Source organism: Strongylocentrotus purpuratus, unplaced genomic scaffold (genome assembly GCF_000002235.5).
Source record: "Strongylocentrotus purpuratus isolate Spur 01 unplaced genomic scaffold, Spur_5.0 spur5_scaffold_14, whole genome shotgun sequence".
Taxonomy (NCBI): domain Eukaryota; kingdom Metazoa; phylum Echinodermata; class Echinoidea; order Camarodonta; family Strongylocentrotidae; genus Strongylocentrotus; species Strongylocentrotus purpuratus.
In genome coordinates, this window is record NW_022145599.1 from 33440865 (window position 1) to 33465426 (window position 24562).

Sequence of the window (24562 nt, forward strand, 5' to 3'; positions counted from 1 at the left end):
CAAGTGTATGACCAAGAAAATTAGAGTGTTAACACATATAGGCCTGGTGTTCACACTATGAACAAATTGGAGCAGGTGACAAATGTGAGAATTCTGTTTTCACACATGTTCACACTGTATTCAGACTGTTTTCGTTGTATTTTAAACTGATGATCAAATCAAGACCAAAATCCACTAATTTATCGAGCACCAGAATTCAACATCATCATCTCATAAAATATCATACAATTATATTATTTTATATAATTGTATATATTGTACAGTACTCTACTAAGTGCTTTTTGGGGGGGGGGGGTAATTTCATTATGAAATACAATTCCAATTATTATTTCATTCCAGAATTAATTTCGTGTATTCGTTTTATTACAAAATTACAGTGATTGTAAAGAATAAAGAAGATGACAAGAGGCGTTCCATAAATCATTAATCTACGATAAACCAGGGCCCTCTTGTCATTGATATTAAAACAAAAAAAATATCTACTGTTTTATTTAAAAAATATATATTCTCGCGGTCAATCTAATGCAATGATTTCAGGAGATTTAAACGGTTGATTTAAGCTTTGTTATTGATAACAAGCTGTATGTTACAGGGTATTGTTTAACTTACTCCGATTTTGCGTCTAAAAGCCTATGTGCTTACGGTAGTGTAAAATAAGTGATGATCGTCTTAATTTTGTGCGTCCTTTCCGGAGAAATAAACACATCCGATGATGAGGAGAACAAGAAGAATGAAAGCTAAGGTGCCTGCTACGGCAAAAACAACTATCCATTGCTGCTCCAACTCTCCAGCAGAAGTTAGAGGTGCGCTCGTCACAAACTCTGTTTAACAAAAACACAAATGTAGAGAAAGATAGGGGAAATTAAAACAGTGAATATAAAACTACATTTTAAACATGGTAATTTGATATGGCACGGGTTTCAGAGTGAAAATGTTTTGAGTCTTATATACCTACTTTTTCGAATCGTCGAGATTCAAAATGTTCTCAAATACCATTTTAGTATAGTATCTTAGTTGATGTGCCCTCAGGAAAAGTTCTCCAATGTGAGGACTTGCCATCGGGGTAATCGTCCTTTATTATAATTTGGCCAGAAAGGGGCAGTTATTCTTAAGGATAAAGTGTATGATCAGTTTTCCTAATATGAATACCTTTATCTTTACGTCCCGCTTTTCATCACGTATTTAGACTGTGGAAAATTAACGCCACCTTCAGCAAAAATCCTATCAATATCAATTATCTCAAGAATACCGAAAACAGATTTGAATGGAACTTCTAACTATTACTTCATGAAAAAAGCTATTCAGATGGTTATTTATGATTCAAGAACTTACGTTGTCGACAAAGATCGCCAGTGAATCCGCTTTGACAGTCACATCTCACAAAGTTCAGGCGGTCATAGCATGTACCTCCATTTTCACAAGGGTTGCTCAGGCAGTCATCGGTATCTGTGAAAATAGGTCAATTATAACATGAAAATAGGATATTTGAATCTCTTATTGATACGGAAAATGATAGTTGAGACTTATGTGTTGTATCGGTAATATCAGGATACTACGGTTATAACAACAAAGGGTTTTATTCACTAAAACTAAAACTTATAGGTAGGTGTAGGCCTATATATTAAATGTAACAGGGGGGGGGGGAGATAAATGTGAAAAGGATAAGAAGGATCCTTTGCATCTCTTGTTCAGTTAAAATTAATGAAAAAATACCTCATTGACGTCGAACATTCATTAGACCTCTTAACGTGGTCAATAAAAAATACAATAACATGATCGCAACTAATTTCGAAAAATCAAATCAAGGGCAGTTTCAACCCCTATTGTACATCCCATATAAATCATGTTCGGGGTACGTACGTAAAACTTTATTGTCAAGTTCGCACTTCTCAACCGGTGACACACAAGGCTATTGAAATTGCTTCAGGTTCATTTTTTGAAATTAGTTGCTTATGTGTTCCATGTACTTTGTAATGGGCTCACCTATTTCGCAGTACATTCCCTCGTATCCAGCGTCGCAAATGCATTCTCCGTTGCTGCATCGTCCATTAGTACATGTTCGATCGCTACACATCTCTGTTACAATTGCTGTTAAAAAGAAATGAAAATTATTGTTAGATTTGAGTTATGCTACGGTCACAAAGGTTCATACGAACGATAATTTCGTACGAATCTCCCTGTTCTTTCATTGTCTGAAAAACGTTCGTACGGCGTTCGTAACAGTTCGTAATGGCATTTGTGACCGAGGCTTAAGTTAAGCGGTACGGTCAGCTCTCTATCTATACCGACTCTGACATGAAGCGGTTGAAAACGAAGTCGCTTCTTTCGGATGTTGGCGTTAAAGGCCAGACCCCTCTTACTATGGTAGCCCACGAACAAAAATCAGACAACATAGCCATTACTAACTGCCATAGTAACTGCTATGCATTTATCATCATTACTTCATCATTTTCATTTCCATTGCCCCCTATGCCTGTTAGGGTCTCTCTTTTTAAAACTGATTCATATGGTTCCTAACATTTGGTTTGTGTATAACCACCCATCCATGAGACCTACATATAACGTCATACCCGAGGGACAAGGTAACCTCACTTCATAGAAACAGGAGAGGAGTACCTTCACCCACATTAATGTCTCAATCCCTATGTACTCGTTCATATTGAATTACGAATAATCAAATGCGTAATTTCTCGATATTAGAGATAAGAAATGTTTGAATAATAGTTAGGAATTCGTTACATTTTTTTGCAAAACTGTTCTTATATTTAGTTTAAATTTTTTAAATTTTGCCCATGAACTGTACTTTAATCAAACAAGTTAAGTTATTCCGATTCATAAATACGCTTGGTTATATTTTGAAATCTGAATTTCGAGTCACGAATATCACTCTTATGTCTAGGCAAAAAAGAGAAATCACATAAATATTTGTACTTAAGTGAAAATAATTTATGAGCTTTCATGTTCTTTGTTTTCCTTTGTGAAATCAATATTATATCAACGCTTTATTAAAAAGGGTTGATCTTGAATGCTGGCATATACGAAATATAATTAATTACAATCTATATCATTGGACAGATTTTGATACCGCATGTAGTCTATGTGTAGTCACAAATACTATTATATTTTAGACATATGTGTTGCTTTTATCAAGATTGGGAAAATTCGTTATGATCTTTTTATTTCAAAATATCACAACGTAATACTTTTCTCACGCAATGCACAATCAACCTATTCCAACTAGTTTTGTTCAATCTCCTTTACAATGCAATGATCACAAGATTATGCAATTTCATCTTTCATTATGTTCTCTTTGAAAATCCCCTTTGGCGCCAGTATCCCCTGTAGCCCCATCTCAGGTCAGCTGTATCAGTATAGTGCCGTAACTCGCTGATTCCCTGTCTACGAAGTGGGAATTAGGTATTGGGTTACGCACTGTTCGTAAGTTAACCATGAGATGGCGCTGTGTGATAAAAAAGTTCATCGGTTCAGTATCGCTCAAGTTGCTGAATCCCTTACCTTCAGTGCAAGTCCTGCCGGTATATTCAGGTGCGCAGACGCATTGGGTGTTCCCATTCTGTTTGATGCATGTTGCTCCATTTTCGCAGTTGTTGATTTCATTGGCACTACAGACAGTTCCGTCAACTGCAAAAAAAACAAAAATAGAAAAATATATATATATATATTAGTTTGAACATTCATCGATCCTCAATATGCTCAGAGTGTGTCAATTTTCAACGGACAAAATTACTGAACTCCAGAAAAAACATTGAGACATGATTCAGAAGCCTTGCTGTTAGCACTTTATTTCATGACCCTAGATTACCAGTGTTTCTCAAATGAACTATTTATACTTTATACATGATTTTCCATTTTTGATAATTAAACAAGGCCACTCGGAATGAAAGATGGGATCATAAAGATACAAATTCAGAAGTAGCATGCAAAAGCTTAAAATTTATGGAAGTGCTACTCCTCACTAGTGACCGTAGCACATTATTAAAAAGTCCGATATACATACTGGTCTAGGAATCGCGATTTACCCTAGGAGCTTCAACTGCTGCCGCTATGTCAGTAAAACCAAGATATTTTGGCCACAGCTTAATTATTTCGAAACGCTCTTTGATCATTTTTTGATCATCATTATACAAGTTGTCTGTAATGATGCTAGTTTAAAAGATGTCTCTATTAAACTTACATTATCAAGCCTGTTTAACCCTTATGAAAATAACACAGTAGCAATTTACAACACAAAACCTCACTCGCCGTGACAGACAGGTGGTCAGCTCATACTTACCAAGACTGCAAGTTTTTCCTGTCCATCCTTCGGGGCATTGACACTCAAAATCTCCGAGCACGAGTACCTCCCTACATGTTCCTCCGTTCTGGCATGGCAGAGGGAGACAATTACCTGTCATAAAAAGAGACAAAACGAAACAAGGTTTTAATAAGCATGGACCTATTGATGATGGTGATGATGATGGTGATGATGATGGTGATTATGATGATAATGATAACAGGTATCCAATTGTATATTGTATAATCCATGATAACATGTTGACTAACTTAAAAACGGGAAATACATTTATGTTATCATAATAATATGTACCGCTCGTATAACGCAACTCCCGTCCTAAGACATATCAATGCACTTTACATAAATTACATAATGATTACCCTATCTTCAGCTATATCAAAGGTTACCATGGTTACAGCTCATAATGTATAGTCATCTCTAACGTAGACACATAGGAATGTAAATATATAAAACCTATTACATTGGCAACTATAAAATAAACTTAATTACGTTATGAATTTCTTGTATTGTTGTATTGTTTCAGGGCATACAATGGCCACCAACGCTACTTAATACAAAAATAAAAAAAGATTGTGGCACCCCCCCCCCCCCCTCTATTCTAAATCCCTGATCTCCCCCTGAGATGTGATAAAGACATGATCAGGGTAGACTTACTTCCACGGCATGTTATTCCCATGGAAACATCACAGTTACAGACGAAGCCATTCACGAGATCCTCACATGCATAACCATTGAGACATGGGTTGCTGGCGCACTCATCAATATCTAGAGAACACAATGGGAAACAAATAATTAACATTATTACTATACAGACTATGACAAATTAAATAAGAGAAGAGTATTTTAGTCTAAAACTAGTCGAAATATATTTGTAATACAGGAAATAACTATAAAGAAATAGATAAAGAATACGAGCGTTTTTTAAAACTATTTCAACTCTATTTATATATGAAATATACTTTTCATCTATTTTCTGTTCCAAATCCTTAACCTAAATGTAAAGGGTTTGGGGGTCTATTTCCTCTTTTTTCTTCCGTAAGAAAATAAAGGAAAAATAGTGTAGGTCTTGAGGAAATACTAAACAATTTGATAGAAACTAGGAAGAAAAGAGGAAGACATTCCTCGAATGTGATTCCAGTCATTTCACCCATATATTATGGGTCATTAGAACCTTGCGTACATTCGAATATTGAAACAGAACTTGTAGCCATCCATTGCTCAAGCAGAGAGCTGTTTAAAAATTACTATCGAAGTCATCTGCAGCGCAGGAAAGTGGAAGATGTACCTCATGGCTGATGTATCACAAAATATGTTGGTTCGAGAGATTCTCGATCATTAAAAAAATGAATGGATTATGATTAGGAAAAAAAACATAGTATGCCCAGTCCTTCCGCCAGGCTTGTTTTAAATAGCACACTATTTTCCTGATTTAACCTTCATGTAAACTGCTTTCTCATAATCGAAATGCTACGACACAAAATAGATTGAACATGATATTTCATGGTAGATACTTAATCAGGATAGAAGTATTTATGAATATGCACCAAGATAAGTATACAAATGGTTTTTATAAATATTTGATGGACATGATTTGAAGGTTTTGCCTTACCTTCCTCGCAATTGGCTCCGATGTAGCCCGGCCTACATTGGCATATGTACTGGCCTGATGTGTCTTGGTCATCGCGTATACATACTCCGCCATTAAAACACGGCTCAGCGTCACAGACACTGTCGGCTAATACTGTAAAAGAAAAAGGTTGATAGATCACTTTATAATTTATTATTGTGTTCATGCACACTTATGTTTCTATTCACAATAGGTATGAACTATTTTAAACCCCGGAAGCTACAAAGATAGAGGCAGTGCAAAGTAATATCAGTCACTCCGCCAAACGACTCCGAACCGACAGATTTTTGACCAATGAGCACTGTTCATGGTGATGTAATATTCTACAACTAATATCTTATATGACTAAATAGGTTCATTTGCGAAAAACAGACTCGCGTATTTTTCAGCAAGGAAAAACTTGATGAGAGGGCCCACATGCAGCTGCAGCTTACCTCTGCCTTTGCTTCTCCTCTTAAGCTTCGCTTCTCTCTGCATCAGCACCGACTGTCACACGGTAAGATTCTCTAGGCATTCAGATAGACATATTCACCCCTTCAGTGAATTTTGTTTGTGCGTTTCTGATTGACTTTATTACCACAATGAATTTCTCCCGTTGCGGTTAACACATCACAACCTTAACAAAAATACACCAATCAGATGGACCCGTCCAGTATATTTCCGTGGCTATTTTTAGTTTTTCTACTTGTTTCTTGATTGTACGACTTACCGATCTCACATCGATCTCCTGAAAAGAGCGAATCACAGCACCTGCATTCAAATGCACCAAACCCGTTGACACAGGTACCTCCATTAAAACAGGGGGAACTACTGCATTCATCAACGTCTGGAATTAGAAAGACGAAAAGTGAAAATGTACGTTAAATGCACATGTTGTGACCAGTGAATACTTTATATACCCGTAGAAGTATCCACTACAATAATTTGTTCAATGGTAGGGGGAAAGAAGGCGTGGGTAATTTCACTGCGATATTTTTGCACCTACTTCTTGTATTCAGATAGTAACACAATATTGATGTTCTGGATTGGTTAAAACTTTACTATTTACAAGTTTTCGTTTTGCATTTTCATTCAAATTAATCTTATTTCTTTGAAGTTTGCTTTTTTTCAATAGGATAACAACAGATTCGCAATGATATAAAAGTTAACATTTAACAAAGGGTACATAACAACAACAAAAAACCTTGGAAGAAGAGACGGCTACAAAGAGAGTACAAGCAATGATTTGGATATTGAATAGAACAGATTTTATAATTACAAGTCTAGATGTTCTTACCAATGTTACAATAATCTCCAGTCCATTCAGGGGTGCATTCACATGTATAAACTGAGCCTGACTCCAAACATGTCCCTCCATTGGCGCACGGTGAGGAATCACATGGTTCTTCCTCATCAATAACTGTGGAATATAGCATACAAACAAATCATTACATGAAACGGCTATAAAGGCATTAGTCATCACAAATTATAACGTTCTATCACAGCAGACTTAACCAAGTACATTTAAAAACTTTGTGAAATATCAGTGGGGAAACTGAAAGACCACAAACAGGTTTCGGCGAATAGACCTGTCTACGAAATGTACGCATACTTTTAATCAACGGTTTCTCTTGACAACTGATAAGCTCCCTAGAGACTTGTCCGACATAAAAGTAACTAATATATTCAAAGCGAATTCCATCTATAGAGATGACATTACGCAAAGGATTCGAATGAGGAGTTGGTAAACAAGGGTTCAGGTGATAAACATGTTTATATTGGAATACAGGAGTTAACAGGTGTATTATCCAGAAAGTCCCATGTAGGGTTTTCCCCATCTAGGTGTTCACCAGCAGTGGAAAAAGAACGTGATAATTATGTACATTAACAGAATGACAAGAAAATTAGCCTGATTTGTAATGAAGTCTTATCCAACGCCAGCAAGAACTGAAATTCAAATAACCAAATAAAATATCCCTTGGTGAAATGTTACGTTATTTCTTTTACAACTTTAACCTCATAATATTGACAGTTTTAAAGACTGTAAAGAGCAATAACTGCAATGTTTATTAATTTAACTCATTTTCGTTTGGAGACTTAAATACTATTTTTCAATTGAATTGTTCTTTACATAAATTGTTTACTGAACTGCAACAGAAATAGACTAAAAACACATCTTTGGACTTCATCTCGCGTCTTCAAGTCATATTTGTGGTCAGAGAATTCTATATACAAGATATGCGGTAAAACATTTCTGAACAAAATTGCTACGGCTTAAAAATAACGTTATGAAATACTGTAATTACCTTTAATGACGCAACTTTCGTCCTCGAAATCGGATGGGCAGAGACAAATGAATGCACCGTCGCCACTTTCACAATGGGTTTCCGCTGGGCAGGGGTTGCTGGCACAAAGGTTAATTTCTGAAAGTTTGAAACCAATCGTAGGATAACCACGAGAAACAATTATGATAGGCTTTGAGAACTTGACATTATGAACAATGACTATTAAAGCAAGATAAAGTATTTTTGTCCTCGTAATTTAAATGATTATTACGACCTATTTTAGAACTTTGATCTGAAGGCAATGACAATGATTTCAAAATAGGGTGACAGTAATAATAATTAGTTTATCATAACATTATTATCATAAATTAATTGTCACATTTTCCTGTTTTGTGTGAAGCTAATCGGGGGGGGGGGGGGAGGTACGTGACGGGCGCTATCATCTTTCTTTCTCATACTTTCCTCTTTATTCTTTATGTCCTCATTTTCAACTTTCGTTTTTGTTATTCAGAGAAGGAGGGGTAAGTGCCCCCGTGCCCCTTTGCTCCTATGCTCCTATGCTCCTATAGCTATGCCAGTAAGGGCTAACGTGTGTAGCCAGTATCTTACCGATTTCGGTTTCACAGTTGGTGCCGGTAAAGTAGCGTGTGCACTGGCACGTGCAGAATTCCAATGAATTGATGCAAGTACCACCGTTCTGACAGATGCATTCATCCATTGCTTGACACTCGTCTGTCACATCTTGATTTTCAAAAAAAAAGAAAAAATGAAAAGGTACTACTTATGAAACAGATTAACAAACCAACAAACAAACAAAACAAAGCAAATGATAAAACATTACAATAAATCAATAGTAGACATTACTAAAAAAAAACAGTCAAACACTTACCTATAGGGGTGAGAAATTTGTTCATAATTGTTCATTTCTTCATAATTGAACAATAAACAATATATATATATAATAACCCAGATGATAGGGAATTGAACACAAACAGAATAATAGAAGCAGATGTGAAGTTACATACAGTATACAGCTCCTCTAAACCATGACATATTATTTATTTCTATCCGGCCGTACACTAGTTAAAGGCAGTATTCAGTGTCCGAATGGTGAGACTAGACTCACCGCATATATAGGCTCTGTACTTAATCAGCTCCAGACACAGCCATAGACTGTCAGCGCTAGGTTCTGCTCAATGATTTATGAATTGTTGTAAGGTGTCAAATTAGAGCTTGTGTCTACAAACTAGCCCCCCTCCAACAACCGCACAAAAAAGGGAATATGTACCTGCGTCGTCTCGCGTAGAAAAGCGTATGGTGAAGCCATCTTCTGTCTTTGAACCGTCAGAGACAAACCGTGCCCAGACGATCTCCCCTGTCGACAGGAAAGCAGGGGGCCTCTCGGTGCCTGTCTGCTCCAAGTTCCCGGATGTAGAGATGGTTGCTGACCCGAGGTCATTGATGTTCAGAAGATTGCCGATGGTGACGAGGTCATAGAGCAGCTCGGTGTTGAAGTTGATTACCTCGACGTAGATGTGTTTGCCGTCGGGACCGCTTACGAACCAAATGCATTCCTCGTTGTTAGGGTAATTGGCGGGATAGTTGGTAGAGGTGATGTCGATTGTCGGATTGCTAGCGGTCAGGGTAAAATTACGGCTGCAAGGACCGGCTGGAAAATTTCACAATCACACATGAAACGGGTTAAAGGAATTAACAGTGGAAACCATAGATGGCGGTGTGAATACTAAATTATGCATATCCTTGTCAAGTTTTGTAATTTGTGTAAGCATGTGGAAATTTGATTTGTATGGACATATTTTTCTTGAGAATATGACATGTGAAAGCTAAAATTTAAAATATTAAACAATACCCTAATTCAAACAGTTCAACTTTAAATCTTGAGTTACGAAAACACAAAATACATTAAATTTACGATTGGTATAAATAATTCACTTGTTAACTGTAATTAACCTTCAAAACGCATTCCACTGAATGCTAAACTTTGCCACGTGACTAAACGTTATGTAGCTGAGATGCTACCTTTAATCTTCAGGTACACGTGGAATAGTCATCATTTGCGTATGCATTATTGTTAAGGAGAAAAGATAAATTCATTGGAAAATAATTACCAATGGCACACTGTGGTCCCGTCCAACCCGTGGTGCAGAAGCAACTGTACATGTTAACGCCATCAGTGCATATTCCTCCGTTTCTACAGGGGTTGCTTGCACACTCATCAATATCTAATTAACACAAATAATAAGGACGAAATAATATTAACAATTATTGTCATGATAACGATTATAATAACAATAATAATAATAAAGATTGTAATGATAAGAATAGTAATAATAATACTACTGCTGATAATAAGGATAATTAACAATAACAATACAATTTAAAATAATAATAATTACGATGATAAAAACGATAATAATAATCATAACAGCAACAAAAACAATAGTAATAACAATGCAGTTCTCAAAGAGAAAAGAAGAACAATCATTCTTTGAAATTAACAACTTCTACTAAGCTTTGCGTAGGAATTATCTTGTTTTGTATGATTTTATTGACACATTTAAAGGATGTAGAACAACTTTCATTTATTTAATGTATGCTTTAGACACCAAAGGGTGGATCATTTAGACATATCTAAATATCAGAAACAATTATTGAAGGAAATTGAGAGATAGGGAGGTACACCAGGGGAGCGAGGTGGGGCGGGATGGTGGGGGCAAGAGAGAAAGAAAAGAAATCTGCGACCTAAAAACTTACCTTCACCACACAGTGTTCCTCTGTATCCAGGTTGGCAGGTACATGAAAAAGCATTGATCTCTGAATTACAAACACCTCCATTCAGACAGGGATTTGTTTCACATAAATCGATGACTGTCAGGAAGAAAACGAGGGGGGAAATGCCTTTAATTAATGTCTTATCTGTTAAAATTCAAACATACGAGCAAAGAGACATTCACACTTATTACAATATTTTACCAGAAAATTGTTCAGCCTGATAATTGAATTCAATTGAATCAAGGGCAATCAATAAATTTTAATTGAATTTAGGGTAATCAGTTGATTTCAATATTCAATTGATTACACTTGATCAATGCAAGAACAGATATTATGTAGTAGGTCTACAATCAAGATATAATCATAAGCCAAGACTAAAAGTGAGTTTTAAAATTTGAGTTTTAAAAAAAGAACACGAAATAATCAATTTAATGGCGATTTTATGCCAATTCCCCTAAATGTATGTCAGATTAAATGTGCATTTTATTTTTCAATTAGTAAACAGAACTAATGATATATATTAATGTACGTATACAACGCATTACTATTCATCATTGTAAATTCGTGTACTAGGTTTGCTTGCAACATATCTGAAGCAAATGAAATAAGTGCAAATATTTCTGATGTGACTTTCGACCCCTAATATATTCATGACAATGTAAGGATAACCGCTTGGAAAAGGACTCACCGATGGCGCATAGTCTGCCGGTATAGCCACTAAGGCAAAGACAAGTAAAATCATTAACACCATCCTGACAGACTCCACCATTTTGGCATGGGTTGGGGCTGATACAGTCATTAATATCTGTTTAACAGAGAGAGAGAGAGAGAGAGAGAGATAGAGAAAGACAGAGAAAGACAGAGAAAGAGGGAGATAAGGATAGATAGAGAAGAAGAAGAGAGAAAAAAGGGAGAGAGAGAGAGAGAGAGTAGGAAAAATATAGAGGGTGGGAGAGAGAGTGAGGTAGAAGAGATATATTTGGGTGAAATAAGATATTATTATAATTACATCTAGAAAATGAAGTCCTGAATCATGGCAATTATTCAAAATAATAAGTTTATAGATCAGAGTTCAGTTTGGACAGGCAACACACTGAATGATATACGAAATTTACATGCATATATACATATACAAAATCATCATAGATCTACACGCAGGATTTCAATATTCAAAATTATTTTCCTACATTATTCCAAAGTGATTTTACTAAACGCTTACTCGTTGCACAGGTAGGGCCCTCAAATCCAGCGGCACATTGGCATGTGAAGGCATTTATTAGATCAGTACAGACTCCTCCATTCAGACAGGGATTGGTTGGTGCGCAGTCATCATTATCTAATGAACGAAGACATTACATGTTTGATTATCACTGTCTATTTTCTGGAAAAACCATTTTGAAACTATTTTTCATTGAGCCCCCAAATCGATTTGCAAATAGAAAGTATCTGAAATAAATTATGTGTCTCTATAACATATCCTCAGTTTGGTTCTTTGTTTTTACAAGTATTACATTACGGAGATGTCAGGCTAACATTTTTATGGAAGAGATCATAGCTTCGGGGAGGGGGGGGGGGGAGAATTATTAGCACAAATAAATGCAACAAAATTACGTTTAAAAAGGCCCCTATTGGCTGACAAGATGGAGAGTGTTAAAACGAAATCACAGTAAGAATGGATCAGATTCCTCCTGCCCCATATTTTTCTTGATGTATGTATTTACCATATTCAATCTACGACTTGAGAACGTTGGCAAAAATCACCCTATTAACAGCCTTCACTCTTTCTTTTTCTTGATGTAAGTGAAATCATTAGGTTACAAGTCCCTGGTAGTATTTGCTAACCTTTTTGTTTGTGGGGATGGGGGGGGGGGGGGGTAATAAGACAAATGCATAAAACAAACAACGAATAAATACATATTAATAATAGAAAATATCTAGGTTAGTTGGTCTAGTCGTAGTGTACACACTAACAAATAATGGTACAAATTTGCACCCTATAGAGTGCAGACCGCTGCTACAATAGCAGCCATGTATTGCAGACTTGCACCCTATAGGTGGCTGCTATTGTAGCAGCGATCTGCACCCCAAATGTACCTCTATTTCTTAGTGTGTGTGGAGGCCGGTGGAAGTATATATATAAAACTTCGTGTGATAGATGCATCTCGTGAAACTTTAATGAAATAAATATAATTGAATCAGATAAACAGGAAGAAGATAATGCATTATTGCCAACAAATGAAATTAGACGTTTACTGTCAGAGTTTTCGGAACGCAATCTCGTTCTCTAAGCGACGAGGTTAGAGACTTTGCGGTCTCAAATTTCGGACATTAAACATTTTGATTTTACTCATTGGCAATAATGAATACGCACCTTCCTATCTTTTACATTTTATGTTGGACATTAACCGATAAATATGGACTGAATTGTACACAATTCATATATTATAAAACAAGATTCGACAGTATTTTGTTCTTACTTATCTCACAGAAGACACCAATAAAACCAGTGACACAAACGCATTGGAAGGAATTCTCCAAGTTTATGCATGCTCCACCGTTCTGACAAGGGTCACTCTCACACTCATCGATATCTAAAAAATAGTACAGACCAAGAAAAAGAAATCATGTATGTGTCCCTTAAACAAAAGGTCTAGTCCAGCGAAAGGTGAAAACATCAATGTGTGAGTTTTTTCATTATTTTAAGGTAAGCAGATTAGTGTGGGCGAATTTCCTATAATATAATGTCTCTTGAAAAGAATTGCTCTACAAATGCCTATAAATAAGACAAAACATACATGAAGTGTTTGCACCACAACCTTCATGCCATATGTAAGTGTAATATCATAAACATGTTTCTGCGTACGGGGCGTGTGACAGTCAGCAAGACACAGTCAATTTCTCGTCATGTTGGTAGTTTCAAAACCTCACAGTATACACCAATTAATATGTGCAACAATATTAACCCTTTCAAATGACATTAACTGTATTTTAAAACTGTATCGCTGTCTCATATTATTTACGTAACTAATCACAGTAACGATGATATAAAATAGATTCATCGGTCAGATTAACGAACGGCAAAAAAATAAAAGCTGTGTGACATAGAGGGAGATGAGGAGGAACCGATGATGCAGAATGAACGGATAGAATATTCTTTGAAGTGAGCATTTGTTCATGAAGAAATAGCTGCACGCATTGTTGACTCTAGTAGTGATGTAAAGAGAGTGGGAACGAAAAGGAAAAGAAGAAAGGCAGAAAATGAGAGGGACAAAAGATAAGAGGGAGTGGATAGAGGGAAAATGAAAAATAGTAGATTAGAAGAGAGGGAAGGGTAATGGTTGGAAGGGACATAGAACAAGAGGAGAAAGCCATGGGAACGGGATGATCTGGGAGGGGGTATAGATAATGAGGGAGTGAAGGAGGGGAGAAAAAGAGGGAGAAAGAGAAGAAGAAGAAGGGTAAATCATTAAAATAACCTACCAATTTGGCAACGCTCCCCGGTCCACCCACTGTAGCACATGCACACGAAGCTATTCACCATATCAAGGCAGCCACCATTGGAGTTGCATGGGTTTGCGGTGGTTAAACATTCGTCAATTTCTGGAAGATACAAAATAAAAAATGTATCAGGACAAAGTTCAAGCTCACATTTTATTACTCATACAACATAAACTAGTCAGACCCATTGCATCATTTTTTGTTAAAGTGAGTCTGAAGTTCGGGTAATGACGACCCCCAAAAGAAGAAAGGAAACCACAGTAGCACTGAATGTAAACAATATAGTTTTGTCAAACATAATTAGAAAATTAGACAAGGTCCTCATCATAACTACAAAATATTATACTTTCTTTCTTTATCTGTTTCTTTATTTATTTCATAATCTATCAATTTGTTAATTATTCAGTATTCCTTTCGTTACTTATTTATTCATTTATTTTATTTTTATTATAATTATGTGATGATCAACTGATCAAGTGCCCGATAAACAAAGCAGAATATTATTCTTAAACCTTTTAATTTCCTCGCCAAAACCAAAGATAATATAGGAGGTTACATTTAAAAGTTTAAAGGCATATACACAAGACATAAACGTAACATGAACTGTGAGATTAAACTACCACAGCCACATGCAAACTGCCGAAGACAGAGCCCATTATATTCTGCTTCAATTCTTTTCAATAAACTACCGCCAAATATCTGATCAGAGAAAAGCAGGGCGACATTTGTACGAAGTTTATACCTGTCCTATAGACCCAATTTTGTTTGTTACCGAGATAGTTTTCTAAACTAATTTATGTGTAATTTTCCTTTACTGTTTTTCATTTTTTTTTTTGCTTTTTATACGTTGTTACAATACATGTATTTGTTTCCTTTTATATTACGCTCCCCTTTCTGTTTGTTGGGGGGGGGGGGTGATCCTCAAATCATTTCCTGTGATTTCTTTTTTTATGTTTACGGTGATAAATGAATGCAGTAATACAGTGCAATAAAATCATAACGTTTACAAAATGGCTGTTGAAGATTAGCTTACCAAGTTCGCACCGGTCACCTGTGTATCCTCCAGAACATGTACACAGATATCCATTTGTGTCATCGGTGCACGCGCCACCATTCTTACACGGGTTGCTGATACAGAACAGGACCTCTGCAATTTTCCAGAGCAAAGAGAACAATCATTATGTTACATTACCTGCTTCTTTTAACATAAAGATTTGCTGTCATCAGATCATCACTAATTACGAATCGTATCTTTATAATCAGTAGGGTTAAATTACAATGTAAAACCAATAATACATTACAAACCGCTTTATTTTACATTGGGATGCAAATCACATGGTTAAGGCACAATTATTGTAGCAACCGATAGGATACAATAAATCAACGAGATTGTTAGTTATGTTTGTCCCTCTTTAGAGTAACATGGCCCTGTAAGCATTTATAAAGTTCAATACAGATATTTAACTAACCGGTTTACGAAAATTATCATTCCTTCTTTAGTTGTGCAAAAGATTAAGCACACAAATAAGGGTATAGATTTTGGATTTTTTTATAAAGTTAAATATGCAACAATTATGTTTCTCATGAGATTATATCTCGTTCATTCATCACTTTCTTGCTGCTAATCGAAATGAACCTTACTATCTAATATGATTTAAAAGTATGTCTTACTATCGACGACCCCTCTATTAAATATGACAGGCAGAGTGTCACGTTGAGAATCCTTTATATATATTTGAGTTGTTTGAAAGATGGTTTCTCAGGAGGATGACCTGATCCTTTTGACAAAATACTTTTTTTTTATAGAGGAATTATTCTTTACAAGAACTTACCTTGTTGACAATGTGTCCCAGTCCATGCTGGTGGGCAGGCGCATGTATAACTATCAACCTGATCAAAGCAAGTTCCACCGTTTTGACACGGGCCGCTTAAACACTCGTTGACAGCTAGAATGAATAAATGAAATAACTAATTAGTAATACATAATTCAGTTTATCATAACATTTCACATCGCCATTTAAGTGATTTGGTTAGTAGTGTAAGAACTGTTTCAACAAATTTCATATGATACATAAATGAAACAAATAATGAAAAAGACATAATTCAGTTTGTCATATAATTTCAGATTGTCATTAACGTGAATTACCTAGTAATGCAGGCAACCTTTAGGACATAAATCATATGACATTAATTGTACCTTCATGATAACAAGACGTATATTTCCCTAGATCAATGACGTTTGAATTGCAAGAAAGATTGGAATATCTGACTGGAATTTTGAAAATGTTATGGTTTATGTTTTTGTTTTATTTTGTTTAATGGTTAGCCATCATATCAGTCAATTCTGTCCAGCTAGCCTTCATTGAACAAAAGTTCCACCGATCTCTTCCCTTGTTCATACAGCGTGTTTCCACAGAAAAAAAAGTGGAACCCGGATTATCTTTTCCGGATTGAAATACCGTGTCGCGGCGACACGGTATTAAACCAATCTGTTTCCACAGAGCACAGCATTCCGATTCGCCCCGATTCTGTGTTCCAAGTCAGGAAAATGCCGTGTCAATCGGAAGTCAAGATTTAACCTTTGACCTCGATGGTGGATTCAGATCTACACAGGATTCCACGCTATTCTATTGTGACGTACATTTGCCATTGTTACGTACAGCGCGTATATAAACATATTATTGTATACGCGTATTTCAGAGTATTTTTCAACCAATCACGCTGCAGTGGTGATGCTCCGCCAGACACTGTCGCTGTGTGTCGCTGTGTGTTTCCACAGAGATTTTACAGGGAGTTCGTGGGGGTCGACACGTCAAGATCCACCTCCCAGAGGTGGATCTGATAATCCGCATCTCGGTCGACTCGACCCGACACGCTTGTGTTTCCACAGGAAAACTGACCCGGTATGACACGGTATGACACGGTATGACACGGAAAATACCGTGTCGATGTTTTCTGTGGAAACACGCTGAAAGTTAAGCCATATTCCAAGTTCATAACTTTGCAGCCAGAAAAAGGGGTTGTACAGTGTATTTTACTTTAATATGAAAGTGAAATTGCTCCGGTGAAAATTGCCACCGATTTTATTTCACCTAAGCATAGGGTAAGTTTTAATTGGGTCAAAGGCGAGGTTTAGGGTTAGGGTTAGGTATTGTGGTGGGGCTAGGGTTCAACGCGGGAGGTCGGTAATCATAACGATTATATCGCAGGACCCAGAATACATACGTTCAGTACACTTGTTGCCCATCCAGGCGGAAGTACAGATGCACGTGAACTGGTTAACTTCCGCTTCATTCACGCAAGTTCCACCATTCTGGCACGGTGAGCTTTGACATTCGTTGACATCTGTAAAATGGGGAAAATATGAATGACACATTTTTTTTTTTTTGCTTTACTCAAGGGTTTTCACATTATTAGCTGTATGTTCAAAATGTATTATCGACAGACACACAATATCATTGTAGATTTTGCTAATTTTGCAGTGCAAAGTTGAAACTTTGAGCAAACTATTAGCCTCAAAACTGGCTAAGTCATGTTAAAAACAATATGGCCTATTGACCTATCTGTTAACCTCATTCGATAAACTCAACTAGCATCTGGAGATTGTGAATTGACTAAATTTCTTATCGGTTGACAATGAAATTGTATGATTATTAAAACTTGTCATTGTCCTTCTTCTAGATCGTGTCATATAACAAATAAAAATAGAGATGATTATAAATCTCACTGTAATCTTAGTTTGCATTTTCATTATACGTTGAAAGATGTTCTCAATACTCTGAGGTTGGTTAGACAATCGAATTTTGTCAAGATCATGTCGAAATAATAAATAGTAACTACACTCTAGGGACTAGAATGTATTGAATTCAAATCATTCAATTTCAATACAATTCAATTATATTCAATACAATTCAATTATATTCCATACAATTCAGTGTCAGTAATAAGTTGAAACAGAGATTGAAAATCAGGAAAAAGGCCTCGGCATTGCAATATTTTTTTCTAATTATTTTCTTTCAAAGCCTACCTAGGGTACAGATGTCTCCAGTCCATCCCTGCACACAGATACAGCTAAAGCCCGCTTCACCATCCACGCAAGTTCCTTCATTCTGGCAGGGTGAGCTTCCACAGGGGCGCGCACCTGTTCAAGGGAAAAAAAAAAAACCCCAATGTTGATTATACTACACTATGTCTTAGCTACGGGGGTGCATGTTCCTCCTAATCACATGTAAGGGCGAAACAAAAATTAAATGGTAAAAGGAGGGTGAAGGAATTTTACGAAAAACTAAATAATTTAATGCCAGTTGTAATTGGGATGTAGTCGGTATTTATATTCGGTATTCTTTTTCAGTTGGTTCTTTCAATCCAGATTTATTCCCAGCATCTTTAATGACAACATTCTTGATACATCCAGAATCATAAAGATACTAAATTCATCAGGTTTCACAATAAGATTTAGATTAATGCTTTGATTAAATGATGTTGTCCTTTGTGATTGCGGATAGTCTTCAACCCTTTAATTCATGACGTTCGTGTCGTACATTTCTCTATCATCAAACCTTGACGTATCGAAGTATCCTCCTCTTAAGCACTTTGGAAATTAACTAATGGCCCCTATCTAACCTTCAATTTTCTGATTAGAAAGAGATTAATATAATGTTGAGCCTGACTGGCTAAAAGTCAAGTTGGGTTTCATCTTGCAAAGAAAGTTGACTTTAAACATCGCGCCCTATACAAGAGGCGTAAGAGCCGTGAGAATCGGCATTTACACAAACATGGGAAAAGGGCATTAACTCTACGACCTGTATTTTACTTATTTAAACTCTACACTGGATATAAGCTTTGTACAAAATTGGGTTAATAGAAAAAAGTCACACTGAGAGCTTAACGTTATTCAATTTAATAAACATGATTATAAACCCTGGTTCGGGTGAAACTAAATTAGTACAATACGAAGAGTTTTGTTGTTATACTTACTTATTCGACAGCGAAGGCCTGTCCATTCCACAGGGCAGTCACAGACATATTTATCGATCTGATCTCGGCAGACACCACCATTTTCACAAGGATTGCTGGCACATTCATCAATATCTGTAATTAAGAAACAACGTTTAGATCAACGTCACCCTAATCTTCGTTATTGTTATTTAAAAAAATACAAGCGCAGAATAAAGTCAGACAAGCCTAAGCTATCAAAGTCCAATGCAATTCGGTCTCGTTGTCCAGGAAAACTCAGGGCTCAGCTTTGAATATTTTACAGCTACCTCGAAACCCACTAGTCTTACTGATTCCATGATGAAAATGGTCATTGCCCTATTCTTTTAAGAAGGACAAACGGCATCTAACACCTTTAGTTGTGTTATCAATCTCAGTATGAACAATCCATATCATTCTACAAACGATCTAATAGTAAAACGTGTTAACGTACCATGGAGTAAGCACTTTCATCAAAGACTATTTCAACAGTTTTTAATAATTTTGCTTGGATAAAATTAATAAGAATACATTATATTTTCAAGAAATTGATATCAGATACTTTAATGGTTAATAACCTACTTAAATATTGTTATCGTAATATACATTAATTGTATTAGGGTAGGTTTAATCTGGATCTTTGAACAATATTGACTATCATAGTCTAATATGTTAAAATGAAGCTCTACAATACTTCAAGTTCAAATAGTGGCGCAGTTCCTCCCAATAATGATCAGGCCCTTTGACTTCGTATAACACTATTTGACTTGTATTACATTGACAATTTGTGATTTAAAAAATCTTCACAGAATTTATACAAATGATGATTATCATTCCGATAAATTATAAGTCAGCCAGGGCAAAGTAAGGCTCAATCGAGATATGTGAAGGTGTGTTCTTACTTGTGGCACAGTTAGTACCAGTAAAGCCAGAACGGCAGCGACATACGTAGGAATTGACTCCATCTATACATTGACCTCCATTCAGGCAGGGGGCGGTCAAACATTCGTTGATATCTAATGGAAGAAAATAAACATAAGCATATTAGGTGATGTGAAACATTAGCATGATTTAGTTATATAGTTGCTTTCATCACGTTCTGAAATGGTTTGATGGTCAAAGATTTTCGCAATGGAACTAAAGAGTTTCGCAAGGGAATTAATATGTTACTTATTTAGAGGAGTCCTACGACTTTTCAAACGCGAATAACTATCATGGCAATGTGTAGCATTTCACTTCTGTTTGGCGTGTGCGCTAAGATTCCCCGTCTTTACTTAATTTACAATGTATGTGTGTCTGCATGCATGTGATGCAATTCTTTAAACATTTTCAAACCATGGGTGAAGAAAATAAATCGATATCTTTGGATTTCACTTGACTTATATGGAGCATTGTAATGTAGACTACGGGAATAAATCAGACGGTGGCGAAGAAAAAGATTTTATTTTTTCCATTTGATTTGAAGAACGGGTATTATATCGAATAAACTGGTAAAATATCTCCTTTTGTTAACGCTTATATCATGGTGTATAAAGAACAAAAACAAACAATCCATGATATGGTACATATGTATTTAGACTGTGTTCAATTTCCTCAGTAATCTATATTTTGTAGAGGCCCTTTCAGGAAATCAGTTTTAATACTGAGAGAGTGAGCCTGTTTGAATAAAGCGAATGAAATTAAAAAACAATGATATCGAAGAAGAGTTTGTTTTACTTACTCTCTCCGCAGTCTTTCCCTCTGTACCCGGGGAGGCAGTTACACTGGTAGTCAGCTATTAGATCGTCACAAGGAGCGCCGTTCCTGCATGGACCACTAGCACACTCATTGATATCTATGGACACAAATGAGAGTTACAGAACATCCGAGAGAAGGTTGAGTTCTGGTAAGGTGAAAACTAATTTGTGAGCTTCCTCGCTCATTTTTTTTATTAATGCGTTTTTTCTTTTCACTTTAAAGTTGTACTCGATAGTCGATCAGTAATGATATAGTTACAATCAATTTTGAACCTGATTTTACACCAAAACAGGGTCATATTTTGCAGAAAATGTTCTTGACAGTAACTAATCATCATCATCATCATGATGCTGGATGGGATTATCATTTCAAGGTTTCAAAATAATAATGAAACAGTGTCGAATAAATTGCATGTACATGAACTTACTTATTCCGCAGTCAAAATCAGCAAAGCCTCGCAGACAATCACACGTAAAGTAAGTGTCGAAGTCGTTGCAGTTTCCGCCATTTTGGCATGGGGAAGAGGAGCATGGGTCCACAGCTAAAGAGTACACAGATTTCGAAAACATCAGGTAATCATATTCAAATAAATGCACAAGGTTTCACATCTCTATTTGCCTATGATATGAGTCTACGTCTCCTACTATTTGAATAGGTATACACTATGTACCATGTTCTGACGGTTTAATGTACACGAAGCAAGTACAGTTTAATCCTACTTTTTCACATAATTATTTAAAAAAGTGCATTGTTACATATAGTCCAAATAACGGGTGCGGCTCATTACAAATTGCATGAACCCTCAAGGAACCGTAACTATTTAAAGGTAAAGACCAGTATTGGAAACGCCCCAATTTCAAAAAATGAAATGGAAGCTCTCATTACCAATCATGTGAAAGAATATGTTTTGACTAATACATGATGACAAAAAAAATTGCCGGGAAACCGCCTACTAATTCATATATTTGGTAAATTTGTTTCTCTCATGGTCTGTGAGAGATATAGGGTAGTCCCATATACATCTTTCTGTGTATAGTGCTTGTAACTTTACGAAGAATGGGCCAACTTTCTTATCATTTTGATGATTCCAGAACCTTGCAGATGCTAGATGCTAGATGATCAACCTTTCTGATCGATTCCACAACGTTTCTTTCACAATGCAATCGCATGACCATAACTGGTCTTTACCTTTAAATGTCGGTAAATAATTCCTTTTTACATCTATTTAAAGATTTACATACCAATTCAATACAATTTGTATCTTTGTCGTTAACAAAATCATGCATCTCTAAGTACAATGCAGAAGTAAGGTTCAATAGTTATAATTACGTGATAAGAACTCATTGGTTTTACGTTCATTTATTTGCAATACAAATTTCTCACTGCTCTAATAGTAAAACTAATAAATAACAAGTTATATAGTGACTTACGGATTTCGCAGATAACGCCTGAAAATGCACTGGTACAGATACATTCATATCCATTGACTTTATCTCTGCATATGCCTTGATTTAGGCACGGTCCACTGGCACATTCGTCGATATCTGTAGATAACAAACAAAATAATCGTTTTTTAATATTTAAAACAAATCCGCAGTTAACCTCTCAATAGATGAAAGATTGTCATGCTTTCATGATTTTCAGTGATTGCGTCACTAATAAGTCTATATCATGGTCTGTTTATTAAAACACATCGCACACTGCGTCATTGCATTACGTTAAAGACCTTACTATTTCAATTAATTATTGTTCCCGATTCAAATGAAGAAAGACAATCATTCAATATTGATCAACATATTGTGCCTTTAACCCTTTGGCCGTTTTGGTTGTCACATAGAACAAACAATGGATTGCTGGAGCGGATCATTGTCACATCTACAATGTGGATGAAACATTATAGTCCTATAACAGCGTCGTAGTCAAGGATCTACGGAAGAGTCAGACATGGTTTCATGCTGTGAACTACATGTATTATCAGCAGACAGCAGCAGCATCAAGATCGTCATTGTCATCATCGTCATCATTATAATCTTACTGACTAGATCTTTGACTGACTAGATCTATGAATAGTTCAGATCAAAAGAAATATCTTATAATTTGTTACGTGTGAGACTATATGATATGATACTTACTTATTTCACAGTTTCTGCCTGTCCAGCCAGCTGTGCAAGTGCACATATAGTCATTAACCTGATCCGAACACACCCCGCCGTTATTACACGGTTGCCCGATGCAGTCATCAGTATCTATGCATTTAGGTAGAAACAGAGAGAGCGAGAGGGAGAGAGAGGGAGGGGAGAGGGAGAGAGAGGGGGGGGGGGGAGGGAGGAAGAATGGGGAGTGAGATGGAGAGAGGGGGGATAGAGAGAGAGAGGGAGAGAGAGAGAGAGGGGAGAGGGAGAGAGAGAGAGAGAGAGGGGAGGAAGAATGGGGAGGGAAAGAGAGATAGAGAGAGAGAGAGAGATTATGGGATAGGTTGAGGAGACGGATGGAGTGGAAATGGGAGGTATGGAGACATCGAGAAAGAGAATGAGAGAGACAGGCTATTTTCTCGACGCCACAGTACAAGTTTGGTCTAATTTCAAAGATGAGGGTATCATTTCCTTCTTTATTTCTGGGGCGTTTATATACAATTGTTTATTCTTAATCCGTTAAACAATATAATAAATATGACTGCGACGATACGATGTACATCGAAAGACTGTACGAAGATTTCTTTTGTTTTTAAAGCTCAGGTGCAAGTAACATAGTCACGCTGAGATTGTGGGCTGAGATTGTGGTGAGGGGTATGATCAGAGAGGCAATGAATTCAATACAAATATAAAAGACCAGGGGACGGATCCTTCGGTCACACCAAACAATTTTCTAAATTGAATTATATTTTTTTTTAATGAACAGGTCATAGCCATGAAGATCGTATCATGATGCAAGAAATTTCATACCTATATTGCAGTTGGGTCCTTCGAAACCGGCTGCACAATCGCAGGTGTAGTAGACCCTAAAGTTATTACACGTTGCCATATTGGAGCACGGGTTGTTCTGGCAAAGATCGATTTCTGTATGAAGGAGACAAGTTAGCACAGTATTGAGAATAGATAATAGAAACCCACGTCTTTAACCTGACATTTAACTTTAAAAACTTACGTTCTGCGAAACCCCACCAGAACTGATAGTATCACACGATAATGTGAACACTACGTGTGGAGTGAATATGTCATGTAAGAGATTAGTGTTAACTTCGCGTATTGATTGCAGATACTATGGAAGTGTTTCAAATCTTCACTAGACAATAGAATCAATCCTTTTTGTTAAACAGATTTTGTCGCACAGATCAAGGGAAATTACATGTAATAT

General features: G+C 36.3%; 1 protein-coding gene across 1 annotated transcript in view; it reads right to left on the reverse strand.

The window, feature by feature from the left end:
- Positions 1 to 346: 346 nt before the first annotated feature.
- Positions 347 to 24562, reverse strand: part of LOC105436391 (neurogenic locus notch homolog protein 1) — a 75103-nt gene continuing 50887 nt past the window's right edge. Inside the window, exons 22-50 of the mRNA XM_030984794.1 lie at positions 24151 to 24264; positions 23341 to 23454; positions 22639 to 22752; positions 21636 to 21749; positions 21192 to 21305; positions 20374 to 20487; positions 19475 to 19588; positions 18525 to 18638; positions 17723 to 17842; positions 16330 to 16443; positions 15531 to 15644; positions 14480 to 14599; positions 13477 to 13590; positions 12219 to 12335; positions 11688 to 11804; positions 10982 to 11095; positions 10336 to 10449; positions 9495 to 9875; positions 8816 to 8947; positions 8228 to 8344; positions 7219 to 7341; positions 6652 to 6768; positions 5925 to 6056; positions 4970 to 5080; positions 4295 to 4408; positions 3517 to 3642; positions 1984 to 2088; positions 1333 to 1446; positions 347 to 821 (exon numbers count right to left, since the gene is read on the reverse strand). Of these exons, the coding sequence (XP_030840654.1) occupies positions 670 to 821; positions 1333 to 1446; positions 1984 to 2088; positions 3517 to 3642; positions 4295 to 4408; positions 4970 to 5080; positions 5925 to 6056; positions 6652 to 6768; positions 7219 to 7341; positions 8228 to 8344; positions 8816 to 8947; positions 9495 to 9875; positions 10336 to 10449; positions 10982 to 11095; positions 11688 to 11804; positions 12219 to 12335; positions 13477 to 13590; positions 14480 to 14599; positions 15531 to 15644; positions 16330 to 16443; positions 17723 to 17842; positions 18525 to 18638; positions 19475 to 19588; positions 20374 to 20487; positions 21192 to 21305; positions 21636 to 21749; positions 22639 to 22752; positions 23341 to 23454; positions 24151 to 24264 (3680 nt within the window). The 3' untranslated portion in view covers positions 347 to 669. The remainder of the gene's footprint in view (positions 822 to 1332; positions 1447 to 1983; positions 2089 to 3516; positions 3643 to 4294; positions 4409 to 4969; positions 5081 to 5924; positions 6057 to 6651; positions 6769 to 7218; positions 7342 to 8227; positions 8345 to 8815; positions 8948 to 9494; positions 9876 to 10335; positions 10450 to 10981; positions 11096 to 11687; positions 11805 to 12218; positions 12336 to 13476; positions 13591 to 14479; positions 14600 to 15530; positions 15645 to 16329; positions 16444 to 17722; positions 17843 to 18524; positions 18639 to 19474; positions 19589 to 20373; positions 20488 to 21191; positions 21306 to 21635; positions 21750 to 22638; positions 22753 to 23340; positions 23455 to 24150; positions 24265 to 24562) is intronic.